The sequence below is a fragment of the Eleutherodactylus coqui genome, chromosome 12 (assembly GCF_035609145.1).
Source record: "Eleutherodactylus coqui strain aEleCoq1 chromosome 12, aEleCoq1.hap1, whole genome shotgun sequence".
In the NCBI taxonomy this organism is placed as follows: Eukaryota; Metazoa; Chordata; class Amphibia; order Anura; family Eleutherodactylidae; genus Eleutherodactylus; species Eleutherodactylus coqui.
Genome location: NC_089848.1, coordinates 59216808 through 59234613, shown reverse-complemented (window position 1 = coordinate 59234613; position 17806 = coordinate 59216808). Strand labels below are relative to the sequence as shown.

The window sequence follows — 17806 nt, the reverse complement described above, 5'->3', positions numbered from 1 at the left end:
TGTATATACTGTATAGTGTGAACAAGCCTGTATATACTGTATAGTGGGATCAAGCCTGTATATACCGTATAGTGTGCACAAGCCTGTATACACAGTATACTGTGACATGCCTGTATATACTATATACTGTGTGAGGAGGTAGAGGTTAACCCCTTCCCTCCTCCTCCTCCGTCATGCAGGTCCTCCTGCCTCCAGCCGCACGCAGTGTAACCCGAGCCGCCGCCACACAGATAGCAGCGCTGGATGCCAGCCACCAGCTGAGGAGGAGGGCAGCCGGGCGGGAGGAGCGCCCCCCACAGGACGCCGGGGTGCCGGCTGACAGCTCCCCGCAGACACCTGGAGGACGGCTTGTCTGACGGAGCAGGAAGTGGCGGGAGATGCGCGCCGGGGACATGGGCTAGAGCAGCGGCATGGCAGCGTCCAGCAACTCCAGCCTCTCCGGCTCCTCACTCTCCTCAGGTAGGAACGGCCACACAGCCCGCCGCCGGGGCACCTGTAGTCAGCCGGGGCTCCACGGAGGAAGCTGAGCCGAGCCTGTCAGATGGCTCATAGATACAGCGGGGCTGAGTATGTCGGATGTAGCAGAGCCGGCTCTGTCAGCTATGGTAGAGCTAGCTGTAGCAGAGTCGAGTTTGTCAGCTGTAGTATGACTCAGATCACCATATGTAGCAGAGCCGAATCTGTCAACTGTCAGTCTCACTGTAGTAGTGGAGCCGAGGCTGTCAGATGGGTCATAGATAAAGTAAAGCGGAGTATGTCAGTTGTAGCAGAGCCGGATCTGTCAGCGATGGTAGAGTCAGCTGTAGAAGAGCAGGGTCTGTCAGTTGTAGCAGAGCCGAATCTGTCAGCTGTGAGTCTCACTGTAGTAGTGGAGCTGAGTCTGTCAGCTATGCTAGAGCAAGTTGTAGTGGAGACGAGTTTGTCAGATGTAGTTAGACTCGGATTACCATAGGTAGCAGAGCCGAATCTGTCAGCTGTGAGTGTCACTGTAGTAGTGGAGTCGAGTTTGTTAGCTGTAGTTTGGACTCAAACTACCATATGTAGCAGAGCCGAATCTGTCAGCTGTGAGTGTCACTGTAGTAGTGGAGTCGAGTTTGTCAGCTGTAGTTGGACTCCGATTACCATATGTAGCCGAGCTGGATTGGTCAGTGTGCCCGTGCTGATTGTGCCAGATGTAACACAACTGGATCTGTAAATTGTAGGTAGTAAAGCAGAGTTGACCAGATGTAGCAGAGTTCAATCTGTCAGATGTAGCATAGTGTTTAATAGATGTAGTAGAGCTGAGTTTGCCATATACAGAAGTGCTGCATGTAAGAGATAATGCATAGCTCAGGGGCCGCTCACCCCGAGGAATGAACGCCCGATGACCCAGCTGTTTGCTTTCAAGCAACATCCATTTCTACACGCTGACAATCGTTTAAATCTTCTGGCCGCTTCGCTTGCCCCGCCGCGTTGCTCTGTCATCGGGTTGTCCGCATGTCGGGTGTTTTTCACGCTCACGAAGTAATGTCGCTTCTTGAAGGCTGTCGATCTGAGAGGAGAATCGCTCTGTGTGTATTATCCCGCTGATTCCAATGTCTTCTTTTCCGTGCGCGTTCCGTCCGTATCGCAGTCAGATAGACCTCGCGCAGGAATCTCATCCGTAACTGCAGCCGGAAAAAGTCCTAAGTTCGTCTGGGGGGTTTGTAAGATAAAGCAGAGCTGAATGAGCGGGTGAGTTTGTCAGATGTAGCAGAGCCAGTTGTGTCTTATGTATTAAAGCAGAGTTTTTTTCCATTTGGTATATCTCCATCCTAACCTGCTGATGCGTTGCTGGTGATTTACGTAGGACTGCCAGTGCTCTGCTACCTGGAGGTGGCAGCTCACTTGGCACAGAGATGATGCGTTGCTGGTGATTTACATAGGACTGCCGGTGCTCCGCTACTTGGAGGTGGCAGCTCACCTGGCACAGAGATGATGCCTTGCTGGTGATTTACATAGGACTGCTGGTGCTCCGCTACCTTGGAGGTGGCAGCTCACTTGGCACAGAGATGATGCCTTGCTGGTGATTTACATAGGACTGCTGGTGCTCCGATACCTGGAGGTGGCAGCTCACCTGGCACAGAGATGATGCCTTGCTGGTGATTTACATAGGACTGCTGGTTCTCCGCTACCTGGAGGTGGCAGCTCATTTGGCACAGAGATGATGCCTTGCTGGTGATTTACATAGGGCTGCTGGTTCTCCGCTACCTGGAGGTGGCAGCTCATTTGGCACAGAGATGATGCCTTGCTGGTGATTTACATAGGACTGCCGGTGCTCTGCTACCTGGAGGTGGCAGCTCACCTGTCACAGAGATGATGCGTTGCTGGTGATTTACATAGGACTGCCGGTGCTCTGCTACCTGGAGGGAGCAGCTGGGCTGTCACTCTGCACAGAGATGATGCGTTGCTGGTGATTTACATAGGACTGCTGGTGCTCTGCTACCTGGAGGGAGCAGCTCACATGGCACAGAGATGATGCGTTGCAGGTTATTTACATAGGACTGCCGGTGCTCTGCTACCTGGAGGTGGCAGCTGGGCTGTCACTCTGCACAGAGATAAGTGGATTACATGCTGGAGAGAACATCTGCAGTTCTCAGTAGTATATAGCAATGTAAAACATGGAATTAGCTTCCTGCCCGAATTCTGGGTACCTGTGACTCCCTCCTCCTGTAATGGCGCAGCACCCCCTGTCTGGTGCCGCATGTGATGCACCTCAGTCAACCTGTCCTAGTAAAGTATCTACTGGCAGAGGCAGAGCGCCGGTCAGACCGTTCACCTCTGTGACCCCATCATTGTAGCCATTATGGATGGAATCGATCTTTCTTCTAAGGTCAACTTGTTACAATTCATCAAAGTGAATCTACTAATAACTTCCCAGTAATAACCGAATCTGCACAGAGCGCGAGCCCAAGGACTGCGCCGCTCTCATAGACGAGCCCAAGGACTGCGCCGCTCTCATAGACGAGCCCAAGGACTGCGCCGCTCTCATAGACGAGCCCAAGGACTGCGCCGCTCTCATAGACGAGCCCAAGGACTGCGCCGCTCTCATAGACGAGCCCAAGGACTGCGCGCCGCTCTCATAGACGAGCCCAAGGACTGCGCGCCGCTCTCATAGACGAGCCCAAGGACTGCGCCGCTCTCATAGACGAGCCCAAGGACTGCGCCGCTCTCATAGACGAGCCCAAGGACTGCGCCGCTCTCATAGACGAGCCCAAGGACTGCGCCGCTCTCATAGACGAGCCCAAGGACTGCGCGCCGCTCTCATAGACGAGCCCAAGGACTGCGCGCCGCTCTCATAGACGAGCCCAAGGACTGCGCGCCGCTCTCATAGACGAGCCCAAGGACTGCGCGCCGCTCTCATAGACGAGCCCAAGGACTGCGCGCCGCTCTCATAGACGAGCCCAAGGACTGCGCGCCGCTCTCATAGACGAGCCCAAGGACTGCGCGCCGCTCTCATAGACGAGCCCAAGGACTGCGCGCCGCTCTCATAGACGAGCCCAAGGACTGCGCGCCGCTCTCATAGACGAGCCCAAGGACTGCGCGCCGCTCTCATAGACGAGCCCAAGGACTGCGCGCCGCTCTCATAGACGAGCCCAAGGACTGCGCGCCGCTCTCATAGACGAGCCCAAGGACTGCGCGCCGCTCTCATAGACGAGCCCAAGGACTGCGCGCCGCTCTCATAGACGAGCCCAAGGACTGCGCGCCGCTCTCATAGACGAGCCCAAGGACTGCGCGCCGCTCTCATAGACGAGCCCAAGGACTGCGCGCCGCTCTCATAGACGAGCCCAAGGACTGCGCGCCGCTCTCATAGACGAGCCCAAGGACTGCGCGCCGCTCTCATAGACGAGCCCAAGGACTGCGCGCCGCTCTCATAGACGAGCCCAAGGACTGCGCGCCGCTCTCATAGACGAGCCCAAGGACTGCGCGCCGCTCTCATAGACGAGCCCAAGGACTGCGCGCCGCTCTCATAGACGAGCCCAAGGACTGCGCGCCGCTCTCATAGACGAGCCCAAGGACTGCGCGCCGCTCTCATAGACGAGCCCAAGGACTGCGCGCCGCTCTCATAGACGAGCCCAAGGACTGCGCGCCGCTCTCATAGACGAGCCCAAGGACTGCGCGCCGCTCTCATAGACGAGCCCAAGGACTGCGCGCCGCTCTCATAGACGAGCCCAAGGACTGCGCGCCGCTCTCATAGACGAGCCCAAGGACTGCGCGCCGCTCTCATAGACGAGCCCAAGGACTGCGCGCCGCTCTCATAGACGAGCCCAAGGACTGCGCGCCGCTCTCATAGACGAGCCCAAGGACTGCGCGCCGCTCTCATAGACGAGCCCAAGGACTGCGCGCCGCTCTCATAGACGAGCCCAAGGACTGCGCGCCGCTCTCATAGACGAGCCCAAGGACTGCGCGCCGCTCTCATAGACGAGCCCAAGGACTGCGCGCCGCTCTCATAGACGAGCCCAAGGACTGCGCGCCGCTCTCATAGACGAGCCCAAGGACTGCGCGCCGCTCTCATAGACGAGCCCAAGGACTGCGCGCCGCTCTCATAGACGAGCCCAAGGACTGCGCGCCGCTCTCATAGACGAGCCCAAGGACTGCGCGCCGCTCTCATAGACGAGCCCAAGGACTGCGCGCCGCTCTCATAGACGAGCCCAAGGACTGCGCGCCGCTCTCATAGACGAGCCCAAGGACTGCGCGCCGCTCTCATAGACGAGCCCAAGGACTGCGCGCCGCTCTCATAGACGAGCCCAAGGACTGCGCGCCGCTCTCATAGACGAGCCCAAGGACTGCGCGCCGCTCTCATAGACGAGCCCAAGGACTGCGCGCCGCTCTCATAGACGAGCCCAAGGACTGCGCGCCGCTCTCATAGACGAGCCCAAGGACTGCGCGCCGCTCTCATAGACGAGCCCAAGGACTGCGCGCCGCTCTCATAGACGAGCCCAAGGACTGCGCGCCGCTCTCATAGACGAGCCCAAGGACTGCGCGCCGCTCTCATAGACGAGCCCAAGGACTGCGCGCCGCTCTCATAGACGAGCCCAAGGACTGCGCGCCGCTCTCATAGACGAGCCCAAGGACTGCGCGCCGCTCTCATAGACGAGCCCAAGGACTGCGCGCCGCTCTCATAGACGAGCCCAAGGACTGCGCGCCGCTCTCATAGACGAGCCCAAGGACTGCGCGCCGCTCTCATAGACGAGCCCAAGGACTGCGCGCCGCTCTCATAGACGAGCCCAAGGACTGCGCGCCGCTCTCATAGACGAGCCCAAGGACTGCGCGCCGCTCTCATAGACGAGCCCAAGGACTGCGCGCCGCTCTCATAGACGAGCCCAAGGACTGCGCGCCGCTCTCATAGACGAGCCCAAGGACTGCGCGCCGCTCTCATAGACGAGCCCAAGGACTGCGCGCCGCTCTCATAGACGAGCCCAAGGACTGCGCGCCGCTCTCATAGACGAGCCCAAGGACTGCGCGCCGCTCTCATAGACGAGCCCAAGGACTGCGCGCCGCTCTCATAGACGAGCCCAAGGACTGCGCGCCGCTCTCATAGACGAGCCCAAGGACTGCGCGCCGCTCTCATAGACGAGCCCAAGGACTGCGCGCCGCTCTCATAGACGAGCCCAAGGACTGCGCGCCGCTCTCATAGACGAGCCCAAGGACTGCGCGCCGCTCTCATAGACGAGCCCAAGGACTGCGCGCCGCTCTCATAGACGAGCCCAAGGACTGCGCGCCGCTCTCATAGACGAGCCCAAGGACTGCGCGCCGCTCTCATAGACGAGCCCAAGGACTGCGCGCCGCTCTCATAGACGAGCCCAAGGACTGCGCGCCGCTCTCATAGACGAGCCCAAGGACTGCGCGCCGCTCTCATAGACGAGCCCAAGGACTGCGCGCCGCTCTCATAGACGAGCCCAAGGACTGCGCGCCGCTCTCATAGACGAGCCCAAGGACTGCGCGCCGCTCTCATAGACGAGCCCAAGGACTGCGCGCCGCTCTCATAGACGAGCCCAAGGACCGCGCGCCGCTCTCATAGACGAGCCCAAGGACCGCGCGCCGCTCTCATAGACGAGCCCAAGGACCGCGCGCCGCTCTCATAGACGAGCCCAAGGACCGCGCGCCGCTCTCATAGACGAGCCCAAGGACCGCGCGCCGCTCTCATAGACGAGCCCAAGGACCGCGCGCCGCTCTCATAGACGAGCCCAAGGACCGCGCGCCGCTCTCATAGACGAGCCCAAGGACCGCGCGCCGCTCTCATAGACGAGCCCAAGGACCGCGCGCCGCTCTCATACCGGAGACCCGATGGATGGGTGTGAGGATCTCTGCGCTGTGGGTTGCTTGTCCCTTAAAGGGGGTTTCCATATAATCTCTATGTACTATGGCACTCTACTGTTTCTATTTCATTTAAAGGGTTTGCCCCATGAAGATAAAGTTGCTATCTGATTGGTGGGGTCCAACCACCGATCACGGAAACAAGGTCCCCAAATCAACGGAGTGGATGCTGAGAATGCAAGTTGTTGCTCTGTTCATCTCAATGGGACTGCAGGAGATAGTCGGCTCAGCTGCACTATCCTACTAAAAGTAGTTGGACACCTGAGCAAGAATCAAAAGTAGTGTTTATTTCCATATAGTAATACTTAGTGGGGACTTCATTTAACTCCGACAACAGTTGTCCGCCAGGTATCCTCCACATCCAGGTCCGTCCATCTGATTTGAAGATAGAGTAGCGCGATAGAATGGCGATGTTCCTTGCATCGTTGTAGACAGTGTCTTTTTTGTGAGAATTTGCCAGACGTTTGCAGGATGAATAGAGGGAAATGCCAGCTGAAGTGTATCAGACGTTAGTAGAAAATATGCCACAGAGAGTATCCAATGTCATTAGGGCCAAAGGAGCCCCACTAAGAATTAACATATGGAAGGAAGTACAACTTTTGATCCTTCTTCAGGTGTCCAGTTACTTTTGGTAAGCTAGTGTATTCCCATCAGTCCCGTTATAATGAATGGAGCATTAGTGCACACAGTGGCCATCTCTCCATTACTCTCAGGCACTCGGGACCCTTGTTTTCGTGATCGGGGGAGCTCCCAGTCATTTGACCCCCACCAATCAGATTGTTATCCTTTATCCTGTGGGTAGGGGATAACTTATTTTAGTTGGACAGCCCTTTAAGTGAATGAGTGACTCATGTGCTGACACCTCTACACTGAGGATGGGACTGCATTCTTCACATCGGTGGTCGGTCTCATACCAATCATACATTTATGGCATCATTGGGAGGACAACTTGTCTTAGAGCCAAAAGCGAGGGGTTTCAGAATGCGCCTCGCCTCCAATGGTCCCTGAAATACAACAGCTGTCTGATAGAGAATCAGTCATTAAATTGGCCCCTACACCCTCTTCTGGCCAATCCCTACCTGTTGCCTCTCCACACGTACCATTCCCCGTGCCATGCAGTCATTGTAGCCGGCCCTGCAGCATCATCCAGAGTTCAGACACACACGGGGTCCCTTGTTTCTTCTTGATCACTTTTTTCTTTAGTCCATCAGTAGAGCATGCCCTCCATTAATGGTGCCCTGGGCAGCCACCTACTCTGCCCATCCCTCACCCATGCCATAAGAGTTCTCCACTAGATAACCCATAATACCATTACTAAGCAGACAGTATATTGTGCCAGGCTTTTGATAGACAGATCTGTTAAGTCGTTGCCCGGTCTTGCTTGGCACAGCTCTGCAGGTAATGAATTGATACATATATTGCTATCTGTAACTCTCATTGTCATGGCCTGTCCGTGCAATGAAGGAAGTGATCTGTGATGCGGAGCGTGCCCTGTAAATGCTCTCTTGTATCTTGATTGGCAGCGCCCGCTTATTCTGCAATAGCCACAGGCTCTGCTTCATGAATGACAGATGATTTGCCATTGTTGCCTATAGTTAAGATGAAACTTGTCCTAAAGGGCAGCGGCTCCTGTCCCCGTCCCTGCCAGGTTGTGCTGAATCCCGAGATCTCGTTTAACCCTTTCCTTATGTAATCCGTGTTAGCGCTGCGTAACCCCAGGCTAAGTCTACTGGCATTCACACTGCAGTCATCCGCGGCTCTTGACAAATATGTTGACTGCTCGGCTGGGGTCACTGACATCGCTGCAAGCGCATTACATGATTTAGCATTAATATTGTATACTTGTATATACGGTTCCCACATGAGATGCCGTAAGACAGCAGAAATATTTAGGTTGGGTTATCAAAGAAATTAAGTCAGCATAGAAAACATGGGGATTTGGTGGCTCGTGCTTCGGCGCAAAGCGTGCTTATACATTTAAATAGCTACAATAGGACATTTCTGCATGAAAGGAAGTCCTTTAGAGGCCGCTTTCGCACGAGCGTCAAAATTGCGCAATTTTCTCATGATGCGACAGTGCTACAAATCGCATGTCTGTGAAGCTCATGATCTCCAATGGGTTCCTTCACATTAGCCATGTTTTGTAGGCTGCTACATTGCGAGAAAAAAATTGCAGCGTGCAGAATTTTGCCGCGATTTGCGATGTTTTGTAGCCCATTTTCCCTTCGGATGCTTCCTTTGTGTTGCATCGCATCACACGAAATCGCAGTTTTCGTGCGGTGCAATGCAACTTCAACTGTAGGAGGTCCTACTGTTTCCCCTAAAATAAGCCCTAGCTGCATTTAAAAAAAAACAAAAAAACCCATTGCATTACCTAACAGACGCTGTCCGCTCCAGCGCACTTCTTCTCCCGTAGCTCCGTCACTTGTTTGCAGTCTTCAGCCACTGCTTCCTGGTTAGGGGGCTCATAAAACCCTCCTCCAGGAAGCGCTAGCTCTAATTGACTGAGCCACGGCGCTCGATGAACCAATCACAGCCATCCCAACAAAAGAGCGCTACAAAATCGTGATATCGCCGCGTGAAAATGCAATGATATCGCACAGAAATTGCGTGAACACAGCTGCAATATCGCTGCGATTTTCTAGCGGCGATATCGCTGTCGCTCGTGTGAAAGAGGCCTTGTCTCCATTGAACATGGTGTCTGATCTGCATGCTGAATAGATTGATATATAGTTTTGTGTCAGTATTACTAAGTAGTTTTTCATTTAAATTCTTGTTCTTCATGTGATTAGGAGTCCAGTAGGCGGTCCTGTCAGTGATTGACAGCCATCCTTGTATGCAGTATCCTAACAAAGGTAACTCAACGCCTGAGCAAGAATCAAAGTAGTATTAATTTACATGTGCTAATACTATGTGGCCCTAATGACATCAGATACTCTTTGTGGAACCCTTTTTACTAATGTCTGGTATTTCCCTCCATTCATCCTGCAAATGTCTGGTGAGTTCTCTCAAAGAAGATGGATGTCGTTCATGTTTTCTGACCCAATGTTCCAGTGGACCCAAAGATGTTCAGTAGGGTTGAGGTCAGGACTCTGTGCAGCCTGTCCAATCGTGGGACATCCATATCCTCAAACCATTGTAAAACCGCGTTGGATTTATGACAAGATGTCTTATCTTGTTGGAGGTATTACTGACCATTCCCAGAGTATTGCTACGTTGTCGGGAGCTCATTATTGTCTAGAATGTCAGGGTATACCTCCATGTTTATTGTGCTTGTCACTACAACCAAAGAACTGAGACCATGCCGCGTAAAACATCCCCAGACCATAACGGACCTCTGCCGTACTTGATTGTTGGCCCAACGCACTCATACAAAAGGCGTTCCTACACCCAGGTACGTCCATCTGAACTGAAGTTGGAATACATGATTTGTTACTCCATAGAAAGTTCTTCTATTGCTCAACTGTCCAATGATGATGCTCCTTGCATCATTGTAGTCCGGCTTATACAAGACATTTGCAGGATGAATTTAGGGAAATAACAGCTGAAGTGTATCGGACCTTAGTAGAAAGTATTCCACAGAGAGTATCCAATGTCATTAGGGCCAAAGGAGCCCGACTAAGTATCAACATGTGTAAAGAAGTGCTACTTTTCATATCTTGCTCAGGTGTCCAATTACTTTGCATAGTGTAAGTGTGTATAGACAGTTAGCTGGCAATCATTATTGGCTCCGCCCACTGGACTCCTAAGCCTAGAATGAAAGCTTACAGATATCCTGAATCTTATCCCGCCTGCTCTATAACTGCTGCCTGCAGACAGGACTGCTTGTATACCGATAATAGGACGGGTTCCCTTTAAGGTATATTCGCTGAGCTTTGAATAAACGGCAGCCGTATATTCTGGCTTGTGTGGATGTGTTATGCTACCACTTATTAAAGGAACTTTCCTCTGACATGAGATACAGAGAAGTGAGCCCAGCTCCCACCAAATCCCACAACTAATACCGTCGACTCGCTAGGATTCCTCGATCCGGCCGTGCTGGTCACAGATTTCTGGGGGTTTCTTCAATCTGGAAACTTATCCTCCGGAGAAAGGGGGTTAAATCAGCCGATTCCCTGAAACATGTTGTGTTTGTTGTCTTCTATATAATATTAATCGATACATTGTTGAATATTCTGCTTTGCTACAGCTGGGCATGCATCTGTTTGATACTTTGTGTCTGAGGGTGGGGTGTTACCTATGGGAGCTCTAGGCATTATGTAACAACACCAACTTTAAGGGGTTTTCCTGGACGGCAGTATTGATGACGCATCCATAGGAGATAGGTCATCAATATCTGATGGATGGGAGTCCACCGCACAGAGCCCGCTGATCAGCTGATTAACACGACCACATTGTAACCTCTTCCCAGACCCGTGACATCCGAGCAGCTCGGTCCCATTCAAGTGGATAGAACTGAGCTGCTATATACTGCCGCTAGGACATGTACATGGCTTTATACAGTGAACAAGCAGCCAATCAGCGGAGGTCTTGAGTGGTGGGCCACCACCGATCAGATATTGCTGAATAGCTCATTAATATTGGTGTCCTTCTGCATCAACCTGAGCGCTAATTTCCATCCTCCTTGCTTTCCGTTTTTGTCATTAGTTAATGTTCCCTGATCAGGACTTATGGTGTTATGTTGCGACATTTCTAAGGCCACCTTCACACGGGCGGGTGCAATTTCGGATGCGAGGCGGTTCTCATGTAAAAATGCCTCGCATCTCTCCTGTGAAATTGCGATCCTCGGCAATGGGAAGCATCACACGGTACGAAGTGCCAGCCAGGTGGAGTGAAAGTATCTGGATGCATGCACCCTCATACTGGGGTCATATATAACAGGTCTGTGTAGTCCGGACATGACTCTACCCATCATTTACGGAGCAGTACTCGCTGGAGGCTATTCTATGGGGCAAATAATTGCGGCCACTAATTCACTTTTGCGTGCTCGCCGTATGGATGCGGTAATCTACAGGGATCCCATTCTGGTGCCCGGCTTCCTTTACCATACGTGTTCTATATGTGTCAGGGACTCATAGACTTCTCTGCATTATAGTCATCCATGGTGGGGTGATAAGACGACTTTGGTCAGAACTAATGAGATCCTGAAGGGCTTTCCTGCAAGCCATGTAGTAGAGCGTCAGCGAGTTGTGAGAAGGGGAACCCATAATTATCAATCCGCTTTTGTTTGATCCAGCAGTGATTAGAATCAATCCTTTAAAATTTAATCTATTGTTAATATATGTGAACTTGGGTCCCTTCTTCGCTGTCATTCCATGTCTGATCACATTACTTCCCCGGCTCGCACATATTAATCAATGCCATCCTGCTGTCCTTACATTGAGACCATTCCGTTCCGAGAAGCTTTCTGCGGTTGGTGTGATTGTCTTATGTCCTCGTCGTCTTCTTGACCTGTAACTTGAGTGTCGGGTTCTCAATAGGTGAATACAGGTAAAAGTGCATTTAAAGTGAAAGCGCCTTTTGTACAGCAATCCAGCGAGAACGCATTCCCCCATGGACTGTAGTGGAAAAAGAAACATAGTAACATAGTTCATAAGTCTGAATGAAGACAATGTCCATCTAGTTCAGCCTGTCTACCCTCCTGTGTTGTTGATCCAGAGGAAGGCAAAAAACCCCAAGAGGCAGCAGCCAATTAGCCCTTTTGGGGAAAAAATTCCTTCCCGACTCCCTAATGGCAATCAGACTGTTCCCTGGATCAACCCCTAATAGTTCCTACCTGCCTGTATACCCGGGTTAACAATTAACCTAAGATTTATAACCTATAATATCCTTCCTCTCCAGAAAGACATCAAGTCCCCTTTTAAACTCCTCTATGGATTTTGCCATCACTACGTCCTCAGGCAGAGAGTTCCACAGTCTCACTGCTCTTACAGTAAAGAACCCCTTTCTGTGTTGGTGATGAAACCCGCTTTCCTCTAGACATAGCGGATGCCCTCTTGTTACCGTCGCGGTCCTGGGTATAAACAGATCATGGGAGAGATCCTTGTATTGTCCCCTCATGTACTTATACATAGTTATTTGGTCGCCTCTTAACCTTTTTTCTAGAGTAAATAATCCCAATTTTGATGCCTCTCTGGGTATTCCAGTCCTCTCATTCCATGTATTAGTTTAGTTGCCCTTCTTTGAACCCCCTCCAATACCGTAATATCTCTCCTGAGCACCGGTGACCAGTAAGATGATGTTATGGCTGCATCCACACAGGCGATGTTATTGCGCGATTTTTGTCGCAATGCGACAGTGCTACAAAATTGCGGCATGCTCTATACAGGCGTGATTTGCGATTATGTATTTTTTGCAGCCCTTGTTTCCCTATGGAGCCTTCCTTTCTGTTGCATCACAGGTAAACATGACCAAAAGCGGGGAAGATCTATCCATAACTGGAAAGCTCCTTTGGTTTATAGTTTGGGCCCCTCAGAACTCTTCTACCCTCCTGGCGATCCTCTGAGGAGTCTGGTGTACCTCCAGCTGGAACATGCAGGGAAGTAAGCCTCTACTGACAAGGTGACACTATGGAGTCGCTCTTGGTTCGGTTACCCCATGTTCTCTCTGACGGTACAGAGAATAATGTGGTATCCCTCACTGCCCAGAATAGACTTGAACTGCACGGACCAGAGATCAGGATTTTCTTGGACTCCATCTAGACCGACCCTTTATACAGGTCTTTTAGATCAATTATTGAAAACCAAGCCAGAATCCATATACAGACAGCTGTTTCGGGGGGTTTTCCCCTCATCAGTGTGCAGTAGGATCCTGGTTTGGCTAGTCAGGTCTGTGTTGTGGGTTTTCAATTCGCAATCATCGTCATAAAGACCTGTATAAATGGACGGACCTTGATTAGCAGGAATGCTGTCATCCAATAAGTGGCGATGCAGAGGTATTATTCCATCTTCCTTGTTTGCATATACCCTGTTTCCCCGAAAATAAGACGCGTCTTATATTAATTTTTGCTCCCAAATATGCGCTATGTCTTATCTTCAGGGGGTGTCTTATTTCGCCGCAGCAAATCCGTCTGTGGCCGCTAATCCCTCAATTGGCCAGCTTTGTGGACAAAATTTCTCAGAAATCTCGTCCCCATGGGACAGCAAATCTGTCACGGCAAAGCTGGGAGAAGCCGGTGTTGTGGTGCGGATTCACCGGCCACAGAAACGGAAAAGCGTGCAGCCAGGTCGCTTCAAAACAAGCGGCTGAGTGCCGTGGGTTTTGAAGCAGCGCTTTCCTGGCGGAAATCTCGCTGTTTATCGCTGTGGCCAAACTGCGAGATTTCCGCTGGAAATACGCTCTATGAGAACCCAGCCTTAAGAATCACACAGGTTGCCTGACTCGCACACAGAGCCATAAAAAAATAAGGGCTGTAAAGTAACGTACCTGTCTGCAGACAGAAGTTCCTGTACCACTTGTAAGCAGGGATGGTATTGCAGCTTCCAGCCACCAGGGGGAGCTCATCACAGCAGACATGTGCAGCAGGAACAGAACGTACAGTATGGCCTTTTCCAGCCAGCAAGGGGAGCTCACAACAGCACAGCAGGGACAGGATAACAGCAGACTGTCTGCAGATCTACCTATACATCTGGAAGTAGGAGACAACGGGGATGGCAGCAGGGGACAGGCTTCTTGACTTGCCTGCACACTTTACCATGCCTTACTATCGGGGGGTGCCTTATATTTGGGACTTCTGGAAATTTCAGGGGGTGTCTTATTTTCGGGGAAACACGGTATTACCCAGAGAGCATGCATGACCTTATAATTCTCCTCACTCACCTCCTCGGTGTCTCCTTAAGAAGAGACGATACCCCTCCCAACCGAATTTTAGTAAGAAATGCTGTTTAGCAATCCAGAGCAGCCACATACAGGATCGGGTGAAGCGCGCAGGTGGTTGTTCTGTGGGCTTATCAACACTGCTAATGACCCTTTACACAGGATGGAACAGCGCTGCGGAATATGTTGTCCCTGAATGTTGTACCCAAATCTGCATTGCTAACTCTGGATTTTGATGCGGAATTGCTGCCAGCATTCAGCTATTTTCAATTCTGCACCAAAATCCGCACCATCCGCAGCATGTAGTACTGTGGATTTTGATGTGGCTCCACAGCGATTTCACCTTTTCAATTGAAGTCTGGTGAAGATCTGTGGCAAAATCTGTGGATTTTCACTAAGATTTGGGTGCAGATTTTCCACTGCGGATGATCTGCGCCAATTCTGCTATGTGTGAACGTACTCTTGGGCCGATGACACACTGCCGAATTTGGCCTCCGTTTCGCGTCCGTAATATGGAAGTGCATCCTGGCCTGACCATGGGTCTCCTGACCCGAACTCCGAGCATAACGCATTCCTATGATGGTCAGGAGATGCACAGTCAGGCCGAGACACAACGTCTATATTAGGGACTCCAAACAGAGGCCGAAATACAGCAGTGTGTCACCAGCCTAACTGAACTTTAGCAACCAGTGCCAGGCAGCTGCTGTAAAGGCAAATAAAATGATGGAGCGCATCAGGCCTAGTCAGACCACGCACAGTGTGTTGTGTGCAGTCCCAGATACGTCTATGTAAGGCTGGCTTCACACGGGCGATACGAGAGCGCGTGAAAGCACAGAATCATTAAACCTATGCTTTTTAATGGTTTCCTTCACATTTGCGATGTTTTTACTCATGCAATGTTGCGTGAAAAATAAACCGCGGCATGTCCTTTCAGCGCTTCGCTCTTTTTTTATCGCCCATGTGTTCCTATGGAGCCTTCGTTTTATCGTATCGCAAAGCTCAAACTTGCGGTGACATTGCGATCACCCGTGTGAAACTACCCTAAGGCCGGCTTCACACGACCGGATTCTGCATGGGCGCTGGATACCCGCGTCATTGCTAAGTGACGGCGCAGGAAGTACAAATATAGAAAAACAAATCTGCACTGCGCATGACCGACAGCGAACCGCCGCGGTCATACGCAATGCAGAAACCGCAGGCACGCAGGGTCACCGGCCACGGATGAAAAACGGGATATGCAACCACCCTGAAAGGCTTCCTCACCGATCAGCTGTTTGCAGAAATTAGCGCACATAGTGCAGCGCCGTCCATCCTGGTCCACACCCGGGGTCAATCGGAAAGCGATGTTGGTGGCCAGCGAGTCATTTAGGCATTCCCATAAGTACGAGGCGCGGCCGTGAGTCAGTGAGCTCTAATTTCAGGTCATTTATGAAATAATGTAATATTAATAGCTGGGTGTTGTTCCGACAGCTGTGCGCATCGAGCATACAACGCAGGAGGGTCACACCGCTTCTCACAAGGCCACATGCAAATCCGGGCCGAGGGAACCGCAACGTACACCTATATATAGATGGATACAGAAAAACACCTGACTTGTTGGGACATCGCTTAAGATTAGACCTGCGTCACGCGGACGTATTTACGTTGCTGCGAATAGAACCCATTGCTGTCAAAGGGTCCGTTCCTATCAGCGTATTATGCTGCGCATATTTTGTTTGCGCAAAAAAATACTTAAATTACTCTTTTCCTGAGCATTTGCGCACAAAAATAGCACGTACTGAACTAATTAGACTAATTACCCATTTCAACGCATAGTTGCATTTTTTTTTTTGAGCGCGTAAAACACCGTACACATACGTGCGTAAGTGCGCCGATGGCCGTGTGACACTGGCCCTAGTTGTATCTGCTTCGGGGAAAAGCTGCTGACAGCTAATATAGCCACGCAGTATGTGAAGTCCACCCTAAGGCCTCCTGCACACGACGCAGTATGAATTGCGGAATCCGCGGCAGTCTCCCACCGAGACGATCCGCAGCATTCTGCACCAGTTCAACCCAATGGAGCATCTGCATGTCGCAGGAAAAAAACAGCATGCTCCATTTCTGCGTGGGTTCCGTTTCGACGGCTTCCATTGAAGTCAACGGAAGCTGACCGACCCGCGACCCTGCTGCAATTGTGAGCCGTGCAGACCGTTCACAGTACACAAGAAAAAGCAAAACTACAGGTACGTGCGGGGACTGGGTCAGATACAGCTACAGGCTCACACATGCGCAGTCTGACCCGTTCGCTCAAAGGGCATGAATCGCCTGTACTGTTATAACTAATTGTAACCCAATAATGAGACTTTTTTCATTTTTCTAATTCATTTTATTTTCTGTTGTCCATATGTGACTACAGGGGCCGCCATGCTGTCTGAGCTGTAGTCAGCAGCATTCACACATGTGCTTTACAGCAGCCTCATGGGCCGGGGGAACTCATTGACTTCTATGGGAACGTGTTCTAGGCCTGTTCTGTAACGTGTGTAGAGGTCATTGTGCAAGGAGGGGAGGAGGTGAGCTATGACCTGCTGTGAATGAGGGATCTTGTGTTATCTATATACAGATGTTACCTATAGTATGACTGCTGAAATGTTCTCTCTACAGAGCAGGAAGTATCAGATTCTTATTTGCCTTAGTGATCACTGGGAAAACTGTAAGATTTTAGGATTTAGAAAATGTAAAAAGAATGCAAAAAACTAAAAATTCCTAAATGTTTATTTTTTAAAATTTAGTTTTAAGACCCTGTTGACATCAGAGCCGTGCGGTCCTTCTGGATCAGTCATGTGACAGATACCACCGGCCCACCAGGGATTCTATGGGGCTTCCATCATGGCGGCTGATGCATGCAGTGCCATTTATCCTGTGAAATGTGACAAAATTTGTAACTACGCCTCTGATGCAAATATGAACTTTTTTTTAATTGATTCTTTTTGCTAAATTGCACTGGAGAAAACTGCGGGGGGCGGCTGTGAATGCTAATAGTATGTTCTGATAGGACTATTTTGCCTTTAGGAAGGATTATGTATTCAACAGGACTTCTTATTGTAATTGATTGTTTTTACTGCCTCTTATTTGTAGATTCAGCCTAATGTACAGGAACACGGGGTCTGCCATAGTGATGGACTGGATGATGATTAGCATGGAGGTTAACTAAACTAATAGGATACAATGTTATGTTACAAACAATCCTACAATGTAGCACTGCTGCAAACATTAATAAACAATAACAGTATAAGATATCAGCAAGCAAAGGCCTATGAGTGAGGCAGCCTTTACTTCTGCATTGGACCCTCCGGTCGGAGGTACCGTCACATGTCTGGCACAAAATGCTAAAATGCCGGCCGGCTGAACGGAAACAAAACGGACCCCGTTATAGTCAGTGGGTTCTGTTCTGCACTGTTCGGTTTCGTCATAAGACGGACCCCTTTGGCCAGGGATTCCCCTTTCCTGCTTTCCGATAGGAGCAGATGCAGCGACCGAGTTACAAGGTGCACCACTGAGGAGATGGCGGGGGTAGTTGTTAAGATGGTAGATGTCACGGTGGCACTACCAACTCCTCCCCTGCAGGATGCGTGCGATCCTCGGCCACGGCCCTGACAGGCCTCTCCAGGCAATGCTG

The 17806-nt window shown here is 51.2% G+C and overlaps 1 protein-coding gene across 1 annotated transcript in view; it reads left to right on the top strand.

Moving 5' to 3' along the window:
• Positions 1-321: 321 nt before the first annotated feature.
• CHN2 (chimerin 2) overlaps positions 322-17806 on the top strand; it is a 317209-nt gene continuing 299724 nt past the window's right edge. The window contains exon 1 of the mRNA XM_066585622.1: positions 322-459. Coding sequence (XP_066441719.1) covers positions 411-459 — 49 coding nt within the window. The 5' untranslated portion in view covers positions 322-410. The remainder of the gene's footprint in view (positions 460-17806) is intronic.